The sequence below is a fragment of the Felis catus genome, chromosome A2, assembly GCF_018350175.1.
Source record: "Felis catus isolate Fca126 chromosome A2, F.catus_Fca126_mat1.0, whole genome shotgun sequence".
Lineage (NCBI taxonomy): Eukaryota > Metazoa > Chordata > Mammalia > Carnivora > Felidae > Felis > Felis catus.
In genome coordinates, this window is record NC_058369.1 from 36846051 (window position 1) to 36861371 (window position 15321).

Consider the following 15321-nt stretch of genomic DNA (forward strand, 5'->3'; position numbering starts at 1 on the left):
GTGAAGCCATATCCTGGAAGGCTGTCTTTCATGCTCAGTGTCTGTGTCAGGGTACAACTTCTGGACTGAGATTCAGTGCACTGCCCCATGGAGGTGTAAGGCAATGATGATCCCCTGCCTCATCCTAATGGGTACAGTTGGTCAGGCACAGGTTTTCACACTGACCTGAAATAGGCCTTCTCCATCTCAAACAAAAGACCAACTCTGGGAAGGCACAAGGTGCAATGTTATTTGATGACTTGACGATGAAGGAGTAGAAGAGAACTAGAAAGGCGGCTCTGATTGTAGGCCACTTGGCAGCAGACGGAGGTTGAATGTTCTCTACCATTAAATGGGGTCTTCATTTCTCTGACTGTGTTGTCAGTCTGTGCATCGTTGGGGGAGGGGATAGGGATATGTGAATCTAGGCTTTAAGAGAGCTGAGAAGGAAAAAGGCAGAATTTCTGGACCTTGGCTACTGGACTATGTATATATCTTTCCCATCTTAGGAATCTGGATATGACAAACTGTGAACTAGTGGCAATGAATAATCAGATGGCAACTGCAGAGGAAAATCTGGAAATAGCTACAAGGGACATACACAAGTGCAAGTGAGTTCAGATACTAATTAGCAGCGGCTCATGAAACCCCTGTTCGTTTCTTAGTTCTAACCTTTGTACAATGGGTAGACTCCATGAATATAGTAATACAAACACAAATTCAGAGGACATATCCATAGAGAATTAACAGATAGGAAAAGATAAGTATTAGAACGAATAAAACAATTAAGCTACTAAACATTTCTGGGTCTCCAGCAGATCCATTTCATGGGTCTCCTGCCCATGTAGAAACTTCATCCATGCCAACGTTCCTGAGGGGTGGTGTCAGTTGTCATAATCTAGAGGAAAGCAGTGTGTCATAGGATGAAATCCTATCCATCAACAAGGTAGTACCATCTGATGGTCCTGGTCTTTGCAACCCTAGGAAACCTGGTGAGTTCACAAGTTAAAGGAGAATAGAACTTTATGTTGGCTTTATGATGAAAGTCACTTGTCACATGATGAATTAGGGCAAGATTGCAAATGGAAAAGAATTCTATGACCTCTGAACCCTACGGGCATGGAATAATGAGTAAGGAGAGGATGGAACAATAGCTTTGGTTCTGTACATTTATAATTGTGTGAAAAGTGTTTCATGTGAAAGGATAAATTGTATTGGGGGAAGATATGAGGATGACGGGAACATGAGCAGATTATTTATAATCCTACCTAATATTAGGCCTTATTTGACAAAAACAATTGTATCTCACAGACAGCAAATTGAACAAACACGAGAACAGCTGCAGAAGGCAGAACTCACCTTCACACACCAGGTAACGTGAGTTCTGCCTGACATAGTGAACCCTTAGTACCTCATGTGGTTGAGTGTAGTGGCCCTTGGAATTCCTAAACACGGACTTTTCATTGTTGCTTTTTCAGGTCGCAGTTTATGAGCGTAATGCTGCGGAAAACTTGGTAAGTGTTTTCCTTTTTCCTCCTCTCTCTTTGGTGCACAGTCTGGCACGACTGAAGGTGGATGTGTTTTTCTCCCCTAGATGAAGAGTCAGATCGGGGAGACAAAAATGGCGGGACAGAGCCGGGAGGTCGCCCGCTTGAAACACAGGTGTGGGAGCGTGACATGAGTTTTTATGGGTGTTTTGAGGGATGACAGCGGTGCCGTTTAGTGTCTAGTCAGAGGACGTGGCATTGCAACTCTTATGGAAGTCCATTCTTTTTCTGTATCCAAGACTGGATGGGATGGAAGGAGAGAGGCTGGTTGAGGGATACAGGAGGTGGAGAACAATGCCTGGAGGTCCAGAGATGCAGAACGCTCCGAGGAGAGGTAAGGAGCATGTGGTGATGTGCAGCAGCCTAATTTCTGCGGCAGAGCCTTTTCCTGTGGGTGATCATCGTGTGTCCTGGAGAGAACCACAAACACTAAGGACAGCAGGTGGTCTGAAGGGGTGACAGAAGGGTGTTCTCCTCTGGTACTGCAAGCAGTGAGGCACTTGTCCCTGGGACTGTTGGAGCTCATGCCCCTCCTCTGACTGTGACCCTCCCACCTCCTCTAGCATCCCCCTGTCTGAAGAGCCTGGAAAGGATGATAGGACAGGGGCCTCATCCTTCTTCCCACCCGGACTCAATGTGAAGACTTTAGTTTATTTGAGGAGAAGGTCATTTATTGACTATTTTTAATGTTCCTTTATTTTTATCGTTGTGAACTGTAGACCTACATTCCTGAATCCAAGCTCCAAATAGCTTCGCCCTCTGATGTTATCAGTGCACCTCTGCGGCTTCACTGCTAGACATCCATAGTTTTCCTTTACTCCTTAATATAATATCAGTCAAGTTCAGTTCCATTCAGAAATAGTTACATAATACCGGCTCCCACGTGGAAGGCAGCTTATAGATAAGCTGAAAGACTGAACAATTTGCCTGGAGTCAGAAGAAACACACCCATGCTCTTCTGTGGAGGGTTTTTTGATGTTATCCACCAACTGACGCTCTCATTTTAATTTTTATCTGAAATGAGATGCTGAGTTATTACCCCTCATGTGTATTGAGAAATGGCTGTTTTGGTGACGATTTCCTGATTTCTCTTTGAGCTGCCCTGTTGAAAGTTATTTGACTAATTATGAAGAACATGAGCCAGGACCCTATGGTTTCTTCATTAAGATATGATGGGATAGATCTCCCCCTTATCACTGGGGTCAACTGAGGCTTGTGGGTTACTCTCTGCCTCTCCTCCTGGTCCTGAGTGTGGGCAAGAGTTTAACACGACACAAAATGTGGTGTTTGCGTGAATTCTGCACAGTCTACTAAAATCAGAGTAAACCTCTATCCCTTTTAGAGCCTTCAGCCGAAGCTTGTGTCACTCCCATGAGTCACAACTACAAGCAGTCTACCAACAATGCCGAGAAAGACAAGGTAAATGCTGGGGTCATTTTCACTTGTAAGTCTGTCAGGAAACCCTCATTTGCGGAACAGCATGCTCTGTGGCCTTATCCCTGTTTTGTGTGTTGTGTGATATGTCTGCCTGTCTGTATATTTTCCAAATGCACAGCCTTCACCCAAGAGTCTACAGGCTGCTTTCTTTTCAGCCTGTCATCTTTTTTCTGGTCAGCTTAGTAGTCAAAGGAACTTAGAAGTTGACCACCTTATGGCTTTTTCCCTTGTGTTCAAAATAACAACAACAGGAAGATACACTGCACTCTATAGCAAAGTCTCTAAGCTTGTTGACTCCTAACACACTACCTCTCTGTGGGATCAGTGTTGTTGTTATTTTCCTCTTTCTGGTCTCACTATTCATGTGTGAAGACTGTCTGTTCATTGTAAACGTGAAAAGACTTCCCTCCATCTTTATATTGTGTGCCTTGTACAATTTATGATGGTTTTAGACAACGTCATTGTCATAACTCACCACCTTCACGTCTTCATGGGTAAATGAAGTGTTTGGAATCCTTTCAAGCAGTATCTTAGATAAAAGTATTCTGAACACAAGGTCCTTCAGTTTTATTCATATAAGCAGGTTCTCTTGTGTCTCCAGTCAGGGTTAGAGCTGATAGCATCGCTCATGACACATCCCTGGAAGTGTATACCAAAGTCAAAACACATTTGCATTAATTCTGTTTCCTGAATGTCTGCCTCTTTTTTCCCATACGATGTATTACTCTGTGTCTTGTAGTGTACACAGAACCAGAATTCCTTATGAATTCAGTTGAACACTTGGGGGCCTAGTACTCATTGATGTGTAATATGTTCCTCACAGCAAACATTTCCTCAGGTCCCCTACAAGACTCCAGGCATCCCCAACTCCCGAGTGGTTTCTTGGCCTTTGATAGCACTTGCAGAAAGTAGGAAGACCTCTTTCTCAGCGAGGGAAGCAGAGGGGGCCAAGTGTGGGGCCGGCAGGCAGAACTTGTCCCCAAGAGTAGCTGTGATTTCATGTGCAGAGAATGAGCTGTGTATTTGCAGTCCATTTTTCTGTGTTCGGAATAAGCCAAAAACAGAGCTTTTGCCGTCCCTGTAGTGGAGGGATGCAAAGTGATCCTGGACATGGATGTCTGCCTGTCTGGAATATGCTGCTTCATTAGTTTGGAATTACTTATTTAATCCTGTAAGATGGCATCATTTTGTTCTAAATTCTCAGACCTGGGCAGGGACATGTGGTGACAGTAGTTTAACCGCCTGCGTTTAGTTGCCTAAGCTGTAGGTGGTACCCAGTGGCAGGGACAGAGTTTTCAGGTACTGATGCTACTCTCTTGAATCCTGGTGGCAGAGAAGGGGGCAGGTGCTGACCCGTACTTCTATGGGTTTCAGCTGCTTTGGGGATTGGTTCTCTTGTGTGGCATCTGCACATAGCTGTCACTTCTGTTCTGCAGGGCAGTGTGGATCCGTGGCGACCTCCTCCATCAACTGGAAGATTCTGCACGACCTACCCTAGAGGCCACCGTATGATCTCCTGGGCACATCCACCTCCTGTGCCAGGTTCAGGACCATCCCGAAACCCTCCACCTGCACCACTTGGTAAGATGATCTGGGCAGTATGAGTTGGCTTGCAAAGAACCTTCATCTAATTTTTGTTGTTGTTGAATCTTTTTTAAGAAATTTGTTAATGTTTATTTATTTTTGAGACAGACAGAGACAGAGCATGAATGGGGGAGGGTCAGAGAGAGGGAGACACAGAATCTGAAGCAGGTTCCAGGCTCTGAGCTGTCAACACAGAGCCCGACGTGGGGCTGGAACTCACGCAGTGTGAGATCATGACCTGAGCCGGAGTCGGATGCTTAACCGACTGAGCCACCCAGGCGCCCCGTTGTTGAGTCTTGTACAAGGTGCAGAGGTGGTACCACAGACCATTGCAACGCAAGGAAAATGCCTGCCATCATCACCACATTCCTTGAGTGTCTCACGATTGACTTATCATCCTGGTGTCATTTCCCCCACCTTGTGTTGGTACAGGTGTCTCTTGTGGAGATGGAATGGGGCTGTATGCAGAAAAGCAGGCATAGCGCTTCAGCAGATGTGTGCCATACACAGTCCATGTGCTGGGCAGTGGGAGGCATGAGGCGCAGCCTAACGTATATCCATCCAGTTGAGCCCCCAGTCATCCACAGTTGTTTGAGGAATTATGAAAACACCTGAACCAGGGCTTTTATGGGTCTTCATCAGAGTTTAAAGAATGGCTCTCCCTTTACCTTGGGATCACCTGAAGCATGCGGGATACCCTATGCATGTGATTTGGGATCTGACTGGGCCAGAGAGTTTAGGTTGCTTGAGGAATGAGGAGAGTGGTTTTTGTTTTTTGGGTTTTTTTTTTGTTTGTTTTTGTGTTTTTGTTTTGTTTTAATTTTTTTTTTTTAACATTTATTTATTTTTGAGACAGAGAGAGACAGAGCATGAATGGGGGAGGAGCAGAGAGAGAGGGAGACACAGAATCGGAAGCAGGCTCTAGGCTCTGGGCCATTGGCCCAGAGCCTGACGCGGGGTTCGAACTCACGGACCGTGAGATCGTGACCTGAGCTGAAGTCAGACACTCAACCGACTGAGCCACCAAGGCGCCCCATGTTTTGTTTTTTTAATCTCTGCACAATCTACTCAAAGCAGAATAAACCTCCATCCCTTCTAGGGCCTTTTTCAGATCCACATGTTGCTTCTGTGAGTAACAACAACACTGACTCTACCAAAAGGACCACGAAGGACAAGGTAATTGCTGTGGACATTTTCAGTTGTAACTCTTTGGCAAAACCCTCCTTTTTCTGTTCAGCGCTCTCTCCCGGCTTTGTGTCTGTTTTGTGTGTTGTAGGATATGTCTGCTTGTTTTTCTCATTTTCCAAATGCACAGCCTTAACCCAAGTGTCTATGGGGTTCTCTACTTTCTGCCTGTCACCTCCTTGTGGAAGGTTTAGAACCAATCGTGCCTAGGGCTGAGCGCCCAAGGGCTTTTCTGGTATATACCTGGAAATAACCCAGGGAGGAAGAGACCACACTCCACCTGGAAGTCTTTTGGCATGACTTATTTTTTCTGGACCTCCTCAGTGTGGAATCATTGCTCTTGCTGTTTCTTCCTGTTCTGTTTCTTTCTAGGGGATTAATGTGTTCAGAAAATCGGCAGTTATCCTTATGTTTTGAAAATGCAAACTGCCTTCACTCCAACTTATATTTTTGTATGTGTCATTTAGAGTGGTCTTAGACAAAGTAAATTTAATACCCATCAACATTCAGCCTTTTTTTCTTTTTTTTTTCTTTCTTTTTTCTTTTTTTTTTTTGTAAATGTGCTGTCTGGAATCTCTTCAGTTGTGCCCTGGGTATACATATTCTGAACTCCAAGAGGTGACATATTTGTCCTAGAAAACACGCATTGCTACATGGGTGGTGAAGAGAGACAATCCGTAATTACCTGCATTGTAATTCTCCACTGTGTCCTTTGTGTTCACATGAGCACGTTCTCTTGTGTCCTGTGTCACTGTTACAGGTGAAACATGGAGATGTACAGCAAAAACGAAAGTGTATTTGTGTTAATTCTGTTAGTTAGAATTTCAGCTTATTTTTTCAGAGAACAAAAGTACCCTGCGAGTTGTACTGTAGTTAACTGAGAAGTACCACTGAATGAAAATAAATTAGCTCAGCCTACCTAACATGTATAGGTAACATGTTTCTCTAAGAACATGCTTTTCGAGGTTCTCTGCATGACCTCAGGATCCCCATCCCCCAACATGTCTCTGTGCCCATGGATAGCACTTGCAGAGAGGAGAAGACCTCATTGTCGGGAGAGAAGCAGATCGGGCACAGGCGGGGGCTTAGAGGCAGAGCTTTGAGCCACGAGGGCTATGATTCCATGTGTGGAGCCTGGGATTGTCATTCCTTCTCAATCTGTAGTTCTTCACGTACAAATAAGCAGCCTCTGTGGTGGAGGCGGATGTGCGGGGTGGAAGGCGATTCTGGACTTAAATGCCTTCCTATCAGGAATATGCTATTTTATTAATTTGGTCCTCATTCCATAAATCCTCTCGGACAAGAGCTTGATGTTCTACATTTGCACACATGTGGGAACACTGGTTTGTCCCCATAGCATCCGTTCCCCACCCCCAAAGCTATAAGTGGAACCCAAAGTATGGGTAGAGATTTTGGCGCTGATGCTGCCCTCTTGGAACCTGGTGGTGGGGAAGCTGGCAGGAGATGAGCACTGCTTCTTTGGGTTGCCACTTTTTGCTGGTGTTGGTGCTTTGCTCTGTCCTATGAACATAGCTTTCTTTTCTGTTCTGCAGGCCATTATGAATGCAAGAGGGCCTGGTCCTTCCCCAGGATCGCCTTGCAGGCTGTCCCCCATGGACCACCCTTCACCACCAGTCATGGGCGATGGGCCACCTCCGCCTCCTCCACCAGCTCCTCCACGTACTAAATTTGGTAAGATGACCTGAACTGGATGAGTGACTGATAAAGCGTATTCGTCTTCTTGGTGAAAGACTTGGTGGGAATGATGTAGGGATGCTTGTGAGGGCTTGGCAATTCAACTGCAAACCTGCCTGAGGACAGTGTCACATATCTCAAGTTTCTCAGGACATAGTGTACAATGGGCTGTGTCATTTCCTTGTAATGAGGTCAGCTGTAGGTTTCTCTTGTCTACAAGAAAGAGGAGTTTTACACAAAGGCAGATGTATCAGGAGTACTGGTGCCTGTCTGAAAGACACAATGCTTTGAGCTCCGTGAAGGATGAGATGCACCCCTAAGTGTAGGTGCCTCAGGTGTCCCGTCTGAAAGGGGGCACATGCATTATATGACACAGACCTTGTGGTCACCATAGTGGAAGTACCAGTGAAGGATCCAGTGCAAAACTGGGGGAAACTTGAATCACGCAGGAATAGAAGGGAAGTTGAGCACGGTAAGCAGAGTTTGAGGAGGTGCAGAGGGGAGGGCGTTGGGGTCAGTAGGATGGACTTGGAGGCCATTTCTGGCAGGGCCCACACACTGGGAAGGGAGCATGAGGACAGTGTGAAGTCTGCAAAGGACTGCTGCACGGGTTCAACCACAATGTAGAATGCAGTCATCATCTCTGAAATGTCAACGTTACCACAGTGCACCTAGTTCATAATCTAAATAAAGTTTGTTGTTTCCCTTGGTCTTCTGAAGGGTCTGGACATGTTTGAAGAATGTTCTGGAAGATTTAGGAAATTAAACTTAGGAAATGCTTGTCTGCCTAAGTTAGCGTGTCTCAGTGAGACTAAATGTGAAGGCAGGTTGTAGATCAGCTGTGCCGCTTCCTTGGCCTTCAGCCTGAGTCAGACTCTTGGTGGGGAACTCAGGGGTGAGGAGGAGCCGCCCCTGCTGAACTCTGGTCACCACACCCCTGCGTCTGCTGTCACCACCCTGCCTGCAGGTTTGCGTCTCCGAAAGTTCCCTCGCAATCTCCTGAGGTTTTGCCTGTGTTCCTGCTGTGTCAGCTCTAACACCAGCTCTCGGCGGTCACCTCAGAGCCTCAGGTTTGTAATCTGAGAAACAGGGACAATGTTGGTTTCTGAGGTCAGTACGATGAAGAGGTGAGAAGCACTTAAGGAATTTGTAAAATGTATGGGAGGAGTGGACACTCACCCTTCTCAGGGTGGAAATGAATGTATCTCCACACAGAAGGTCCTCAACAGATGTTCATTCAATTTCATGAAACTAAGAGTGTAATGCCTGAGGCTGAGAGGTTGGCAATGCCTGTTTCAAAAAATACGGCAAAGACCCCTGTGTTTTTTCTTTTAAAATTCAGGTCCTATTTTACGAAAAAGGAAAAGATAACTGTGATAGTGTGTACATTCAGGGATCTATATCTAAGATTTGAAGACAGTCCTAATCCCTTAGAGGTAGACACACAGATGCAGCCACACAATTAAGTGTTCATCCAAGGCCACAGATATATTGTTGAAGACAAAATACATAGAGGAGAACACAAGATCCCATTGCAATAACCCAAAATCTCGTTGCCTTACAGGAGAATGCGAAGTTTGAGGACCCTGAACTATGACCAATAGGCTGTGGTGATGTGATATATTTAGAAAAGTTGTCTGATATGCATATTTGACTGAATTCTTTCCCTGACCATTCCTGTCCCCTCTATTTTGTTTTTCCTCGTTTCCCCTAATAAACCCATCACAGTTCTGTATCTCTGTCATTATCTGCTTCCAGGAGGACCTATGGTTATTCTGTGTTGATGTACAGTGTGACCCCTTCACACACGCTCACAAACAGGTAGAATCTACAGTAATAGGGGCAGAAGATAAGTGACTGTTTGAATTGTATTGACTGCACATGTCCTGCTGGTTCCTTCTGGGGTGGTGACCACAACCTTCCTCCAGATCTGGTGACAGTTGTGTTCACTCGTCAATAGATCCTCGCAAGCACGTGGCACTTCCTACTCACCGTGGTGTATGGTGATCAGCAGGGCAGCTATCAGCCCCCAGGACATGGCTGATTCATGATTGCAAGACATGGATGAGGGGTCAGCAGTGTCTCGGGTAGAACAGTGAGGAAACCCTGCATGAATCCACACGTTGTGGATTTCCCCACGTACCCGCTACCTCACGGTAGCACCAATCCAGGTGGGAGCTGAGGTAGACTCAAGGTAGCAGTTGTGGGTGTGAGTCTTATAATGGCCCATATTCCTCTCAGTGTTTTCTGTTTTTATCTTTTATTTTGATGCAATGTTTATTTTTGAGTGAGAGAGAGAGAGCACAATTGAGAGAGGGGCAGAGAGAGAGGGAGACACAGAATCCAAAGCAGGCTCCAGGCTCTGAGCTGTCAGCACAGAGCCCGACGCGGGGCTCAAACTCACAAATCCTGAGATCATGACCTGAGCCAAAGTTGGACACTTAAGTGACTGAGCCACCAAGTCGCCCTGCCCCCCCCCCCCCCCCACTGTTTCCTTTTTGAGGGCCGGGCAGGGCAGATGTCAATGACATGATACCCATTCCTTCCGCACCACCAAGGAGGAGTTGGGTGTAAGTATGTGACTCTTTCCAGGTCCTCAAAGCCCATGCATTCTGCCCCAGAGCCCCTGACTCCTGCTAGGCCCTCCTTCCTCCCAAGTTATGGAGGCAACCAGCCTTCCATCCACGTTGGGGTCATGGCTGGGTCACCAAGGGCTCAAAATCTGGCTGTCCACATGCTTCCCTGTGGTGGCTGGGAACAGCCGTGCTCCAGTAAAGGTCAGCATGAGCAGCTTCTCTAAACACGATTCTCATCCACTGTGATCAGGGCCTGTGCTAAAACATGACAGGGGAGAGGGGGACACAGGAGATGTGGTGCCGTTTCCTGGACAGGGCTGCACAGAGCAGAAGACCGAGGGCTGCTAATCTCTGGATTCTGGATGGTAGGTGAGCAGTTTAAAACACCACAACCTTCTCTTAGATCAAAAGAGAAACCTATATCTTCACCCAGCCTTCCTCTGATATGAAGAGATGGCAATTATTATTTGAAGGGACAATTATCTACCTATGAGTCTGATGGAAATGATTTCATCCATCTTCGTCCCTAAAGCACTTTTCATTGAAATTACCCATATAGAGGCAGGAAATTTATACCAGATGTGTAGCTCCCTCTAGATGCACATTCTGACCTTGCCCCATTTGTGTCTTCAAAGACATTATTGACAACTTGGAAAACAAGCTCTCAACATCAAGATGTTGACGTTAGAGAATGTGGTATAAATGGAATTTCATATGTTCTCAATTAGAAATAATTTTTAATGGTGAAGGAGAAATTAAAAATATTGTCATTTTTAATTGAAATATAGGAGACTCACCATGTTGTATTAGTTTCAGGCATATATCATGGTGATTCCGTGTGTATACATTACGCTCTCCAGGTACCTATAGAAAGGTAGCTATATTGGGAAAGCATGCAATGCTTTCTTACAGGATTGACGCTATTCTATGGGCTATACCTTGGATCCCAATGGCTTATTCATTCCATAGCTGGAAGCCTGTATCTCTTTCTCAGAGGTGTCAACTTTTTTATTTACCCAAGCATTTTGGTACTAAACACCATGACCTGTAGGTCAGCAGGTGTCAATTTGCAGTCTGTATTTCTGCGAATGCTGCTTAAAGCATTACACGTGATATCATTATGTCAATAAATTCGGTTTCATTCTGCAGTCAGTAAAAAGGAGAAGGAAAAGGTTTCTTTGTGTCCCAAGCAAGCCCTTCGGTAAGACCCTTGTGGATCAGGAGAACAGGCTTCACTGGACCACCTGCACTCTCAGTACTTCTAGCTGTGAGCAGCCATGGCCTTGAGCATTGCAGGAATTCCCACGGCGGCCGGCAGAGGGCGCGCACGTACCACGCCCAGGGTGGGGCCGGGTCCCTGAGTGGGTAGTGCTGGCCTGAGAAGGCGCCCACTAGGCTTTTCTGATCCAGGGCGCCCCCGAGCTGGAAAGGCTTCTTTGCTTCAGAGGACCCAGTGCCTCTGAGTGTGGGCAAAGAGCCAGAGCTGCGTTTCCAGCAGGTTCCGCCCCCGGGCCTGGGGGAGACCCTGGAGGCTTCGCAGCCCCTTGGCGTCTCCTAGGTGGTGGGGCTGCGTCCCGAGGGGGGGGAGGCAGGGCCTGGGCGGCTTCCCCGGAAGCGCGGGTGGTTGGTTGGCGGCACAGTCCCTTGCTTTTTCTGGGCTGTTCCGTGGTGTGTTCCTCATTTCCCCTGCCAGTATTTCCCTGGAGGATCCGTGGATTCATGGGGTCCCGTGACGCCACGTTAGAGAGGCTGGTGTTGGTTTGTTCCAGGTCAGGCTTGTTTCGGGGGAGAAATCCTGACCCAAATTCGGAGGAACAGGAGCCGCATTCAGTTGGGAAGTGAAGCTGCCAAATGTTGACTCTCAGAACCTTCTAGAAGAATGAGCTAGGACCCAGCTCATTTTCATAATTTGAAAATATCAGCCAAGGTGCTTACGGTAAAGTCATAACAGACATGTAGCTCCCTGTAAGTTGCATTCTGACCTGTCACAAGTGTCCATCAAAGATGTTATTAGTGACTTTTCAGATAAGCTCTCAACATCAAGATGGTGATGTTAGAGAATGTGGGATAAATGGAATTTGACAGAGTCTAAATTAGGAATGAATTTTTAAAAATTTTTTAATGTTTATTTTTTTTTTTCTTTTTTTGAGAGACCCCCAACTACGGAGAGGGGAGAGAGAGCGAGACGCCACATTTGAGGCAGGCTCCAGGCTCTGAGCTGTCAGACAGAGCGTGACGTGGGGCTCAAACTTATGGACTGCAAGATCATGAACTGAGTCGAGGTCAGACGCTTAACTGACTAAGCCACCCAGGCGCCCCAGAAATGATTTTTTAATGGCAAAGAAGGAGAAATTAAACATAGTGTAAAGGATGTCGATTATTTATTGAAATATTGTTCACACATTTGTTGTATTAGTTTTAGGCATAAAGTGTAGTCATTTCATATATCTATAAATTATGTTGTACTCAACCACAAGTGTAGCTATCATGTGAAATCATGCAACATTATTATTACAGGATTGACTCTATTTCATTGGCTGTACCTTGTAGCCCTAGGACTTATTCATTCCATAGCTGGAAGCTGGTATCTCTCTCTCAAACGTGTCAATTCTTTATCTAACCTAAGTAGTTTGGAGGTAAACACAATTACCTCTTGTTCAGCATGTGTAAATAGGTGGGCTATTTTTCTGTGACACTTGCTGCAAGCGTTACAAATGATGTCATTACATAAATAAATGTGGTTTAATTCTTCACTCACAAGAAAGGGGAAGGAAAAGATTTCTTAGTGTCCCAGGCCCTGTCACTAAGACCCCTCCCAATGTGGAGAACAGGCTTATTTGCGAGAACACCTTCAGTCCCTCAGCTGAGGGCCATGGCCTTCAACATTGCAGGAATTCCCATGGTGGCCAGCAGACGGCGTGCGAGCACCACAAACCCTGGGGGCAGGCTCCTCTCTATGCACGGTAATTGCCGGCAGAGGGCGCCCCATCGGCTTTTCTGACCCAGGGCACCTCAGAGCAGGAAGGGCTTCTGTTGCTCCCAGAGCACTCAGGGCCTCTGCCCTTGCCTGAGGACAGAGACCAGAGCTGCGTTTCCAGCTGGTTCTGCTGCCCTCTCCAGGAGAGACCTTGGGAGCCTTGCAGTAACTTGGTGTCTCCTGAGTCGCCAGAGAGAAGCTGCCTTGTTGCACTGAGTGTTGAGGAGAGGGCCCTGGGTGGCTTCCCTGGGCACTGGCCAGTCGGTCAGCAGCACAGGCCCTTGCATTTTGTGGGCTGTTCCCGTGTTTCATTCCTCACTTTCCCGGACAGTATTTGAACAAGACGTATTTTATTAAAGGACCTGTGGATCGAGGGGTCTCACGACATCACATCATGGATGCCGTGGATGGTTTGCTCCAGATTCAGGCTGGTTTCCAGGGAGAAATCCTGACAGAAATTCAGAAGACCGGGAGCTGCATTCAGTTAGGATGTGAAGACATGAAATATTCGTCTCAGGACCGTCTAGAAGAATGAGCTGGGACCCACTTTCCGAGTCCTGCTGGAACCAAAGACCGAGGTAAGGGCACAAACTGTCCCCCACATCTTACATGCTTTTACAAATTTTCATGGTTATTTCTCCAATTAGTGAAGTGGTTGAAAACTACAGAAAACCTGGTAGGTAGGTGTCATTAACCTTAGGTTATTTTTTAGTTCAAATTCCAGTTGGTAAAGGTAGAGTGTAATATTAGTTTCAGGTGTAAATATAGAGCAACACTTCCACTCGTCACTGGGTGCTCATCCCAGGTGCACGTCTTAATCCCCATCACCTGTTTCATCTATCCCCCCCCCCCCACCCCCTGCCATCCCACTGTGGAAACCCTCAGTTTGTTGCCTAGTTAAGAGTCTGTTTGTTTGTCACCGTCTCCTTCCCTCCATCCCCCCACCACGCCCCCTTCGCTTTGTTTCATTTCCATGTGTTAGTGAAATCATATGGTATTTGTCTTTGACAGGCTTATTTCACCCAGCATAACATTCTCTCGCTCCATTCACCTTGTGGCAAATGACAAGATTTCATGTTTTACAACTAAATAATATTCCATTCCATATACTACATCTCAATTTATTTGTCAGTTGATGGAAACTTGGGCAGTTTCCTTAATTTGGCTGTTGTAGAAAATGCTGCTATATCCCTTTGAAGTATTATTTTTGTATTCTCTGTGTAAATATCGCATAGTGAAATTGCTGGATTGTAAGGTAGTTCTGTTTTCAATTTTTTGAGGAATCTCCATGATGTTTTCCAGAGTGGCTGCACCAGTTTGCATTCCTACCAACAGTGCAAGAGGTTTCCTCTTTCCCCACATGGTTCCCTTGGCAACACATGTGGTTTTGTCATTCATTGATTTTAGTCATTCTGACAGATGTGATGAGTTATCTCCTTGTACTTTTGAATTGTATTTCCCAGAATATCAGTATTGTTGAGCATCTTTTCATGTGTCTCTTGGCTATTTGTATGTCTTCTTTGGGAAAATATCTATTCCTGTCCTCTGCCCATTTTCAGTTGGATTTCTCACTTTTTGGGTGTGTATAACTTTATATATTTTGGACACTAACCCTTCATCAGATGTCGTTAGCAAATATCATCATGCTGTAGGTTGTGTTTTAGTTTTGTTGATTATTTCCTTGGTGACAGAAGCTTTTAATTTTTATGAAGTCCCATTCTTTTTGCTTGTGTTTCCCTTACCTCAGGAGATATATCAACAAAGACGTGTGTACAGCCATTGTCAAAGAAGATACTGCCTGTGTTGTCCTCTGGGATTTTTATGGTTTTGGGTTTCACACGTAGGTCTTTATCCATGTTGGATTTATATTTGTGCATGTTGTAAGAAAGTGGTCTGTTGTTGTTTTGTTTTGTTTTGCAAGATGCTGTCTAATTTTTCTAAAAACATATTTTGAGACTTTTTTTTAAGTGAGTTTATTTATTTTTGAGAGACAGAGAGCATGCAGAAGAGGGGCAGAGAGAAATGGAGAGAGAGAATCCCACGCTGTAGGAATCTCTACACTGTCAGTGCAGAGCCTGACACGGGTTTCAAACTGATAAACGCTGAGATCATGACCTGAGCTGAATCCACAATTAGATGGTTCCGTGACTGAGCCACCCCTGTGCCCCAAGACTCTCTTTTTTTCATTGGATATTCTTTCCTGCTTTGTTGAGAATTAATTGACCATATAGATGTGAGTTTATCTCTGGGTTTCCATTCTATTGATTTATGTGTCTGTGTGTTTTTCTTTTTTCCTTCCTTCCTTCCTTTTTTTTTTTTTTTTTTTTTTTTTGCCAGTACA

At 45.6% G+C, this 15321-nt stretch overlaps 2 protein-coding genes and 1 long non-coding RNA gene across 29 annotated transcripts in view; 2 read left to right on the forward strand and 1 right to left on the reverse strand.

The window, feature by feature from the left end:
* LOC123384113 (transport and Golgi organization protein 1 homolog) overlaps positions 1–9162 on the forward strand; it is a 47795-nt gene extending 38633 nt beyond the window's left edge. For all 7 annotated transcript variants that reach the window (XM_045053170.1, XM_045053171.1, XM_045053172.1 and 4 more), the window contains 11 exons: positions 489–590; positions 1291–1351; positions 1458–1493; positions 1574–1641; positions 1766–1860; positions 2869–2945; positions 4400–4544; positions 5647–5723; positions 7286–7424; positions 8395–8497; positions 8992–9162. In XM_045053170.1, coding sequence (XP_044909105.1) covers positions 489–590; positions 1291–1351; positions 1458–1493; positions 1574–1641; positions 1766–1860; positions 2869–2945; positions 4400–4544; positions 5647–5723; positions 7286–7424; positions 8395–8497; positions 8992–9031 — 943 coding nt within the window. In that variant the 3' untranslated portion in view covers positions 9032–9162. The remainder of the gene's footprint in view (positions 1–488; positions 591–1290; positions 1352–1457; positions 1494–1573; positions 1642–1765; positions 1861–2868; positions 2946–4399; positions 4545–5646; positions 5724–7285; positions 7425–8394; positions 8498–8991) is intronic.
* Positions 1–15321, reverse strand: part of LOC123384112 (extensin-like) — a 239517-nt gene that overhangs the window by 101849 nt on the left and 122347 nt on the right. The window lies entirely within an intron of this gene.
* LOC123384118 overlaps positions 12224–15321 on the forward strand; it is an 83851-nt gene continuing 80753 nt past the window's right edge. Inside the window, exons 1-2 of one of the 3 annotated variants that reach the window (XR_006594790.1) lie at positions 12224–12285; positions 13340–13558. This is a non-coding gene — a long non-coding RNA (uncharacterized LOC123384118). Of the gene's footprint in view, positions 12286–12333; positions 13559–15321 lie in introns of those variants that run through there. The other 2 variants (XR_006594788.1, XR_006594789.1) reach the window with 2 other exon arrangements.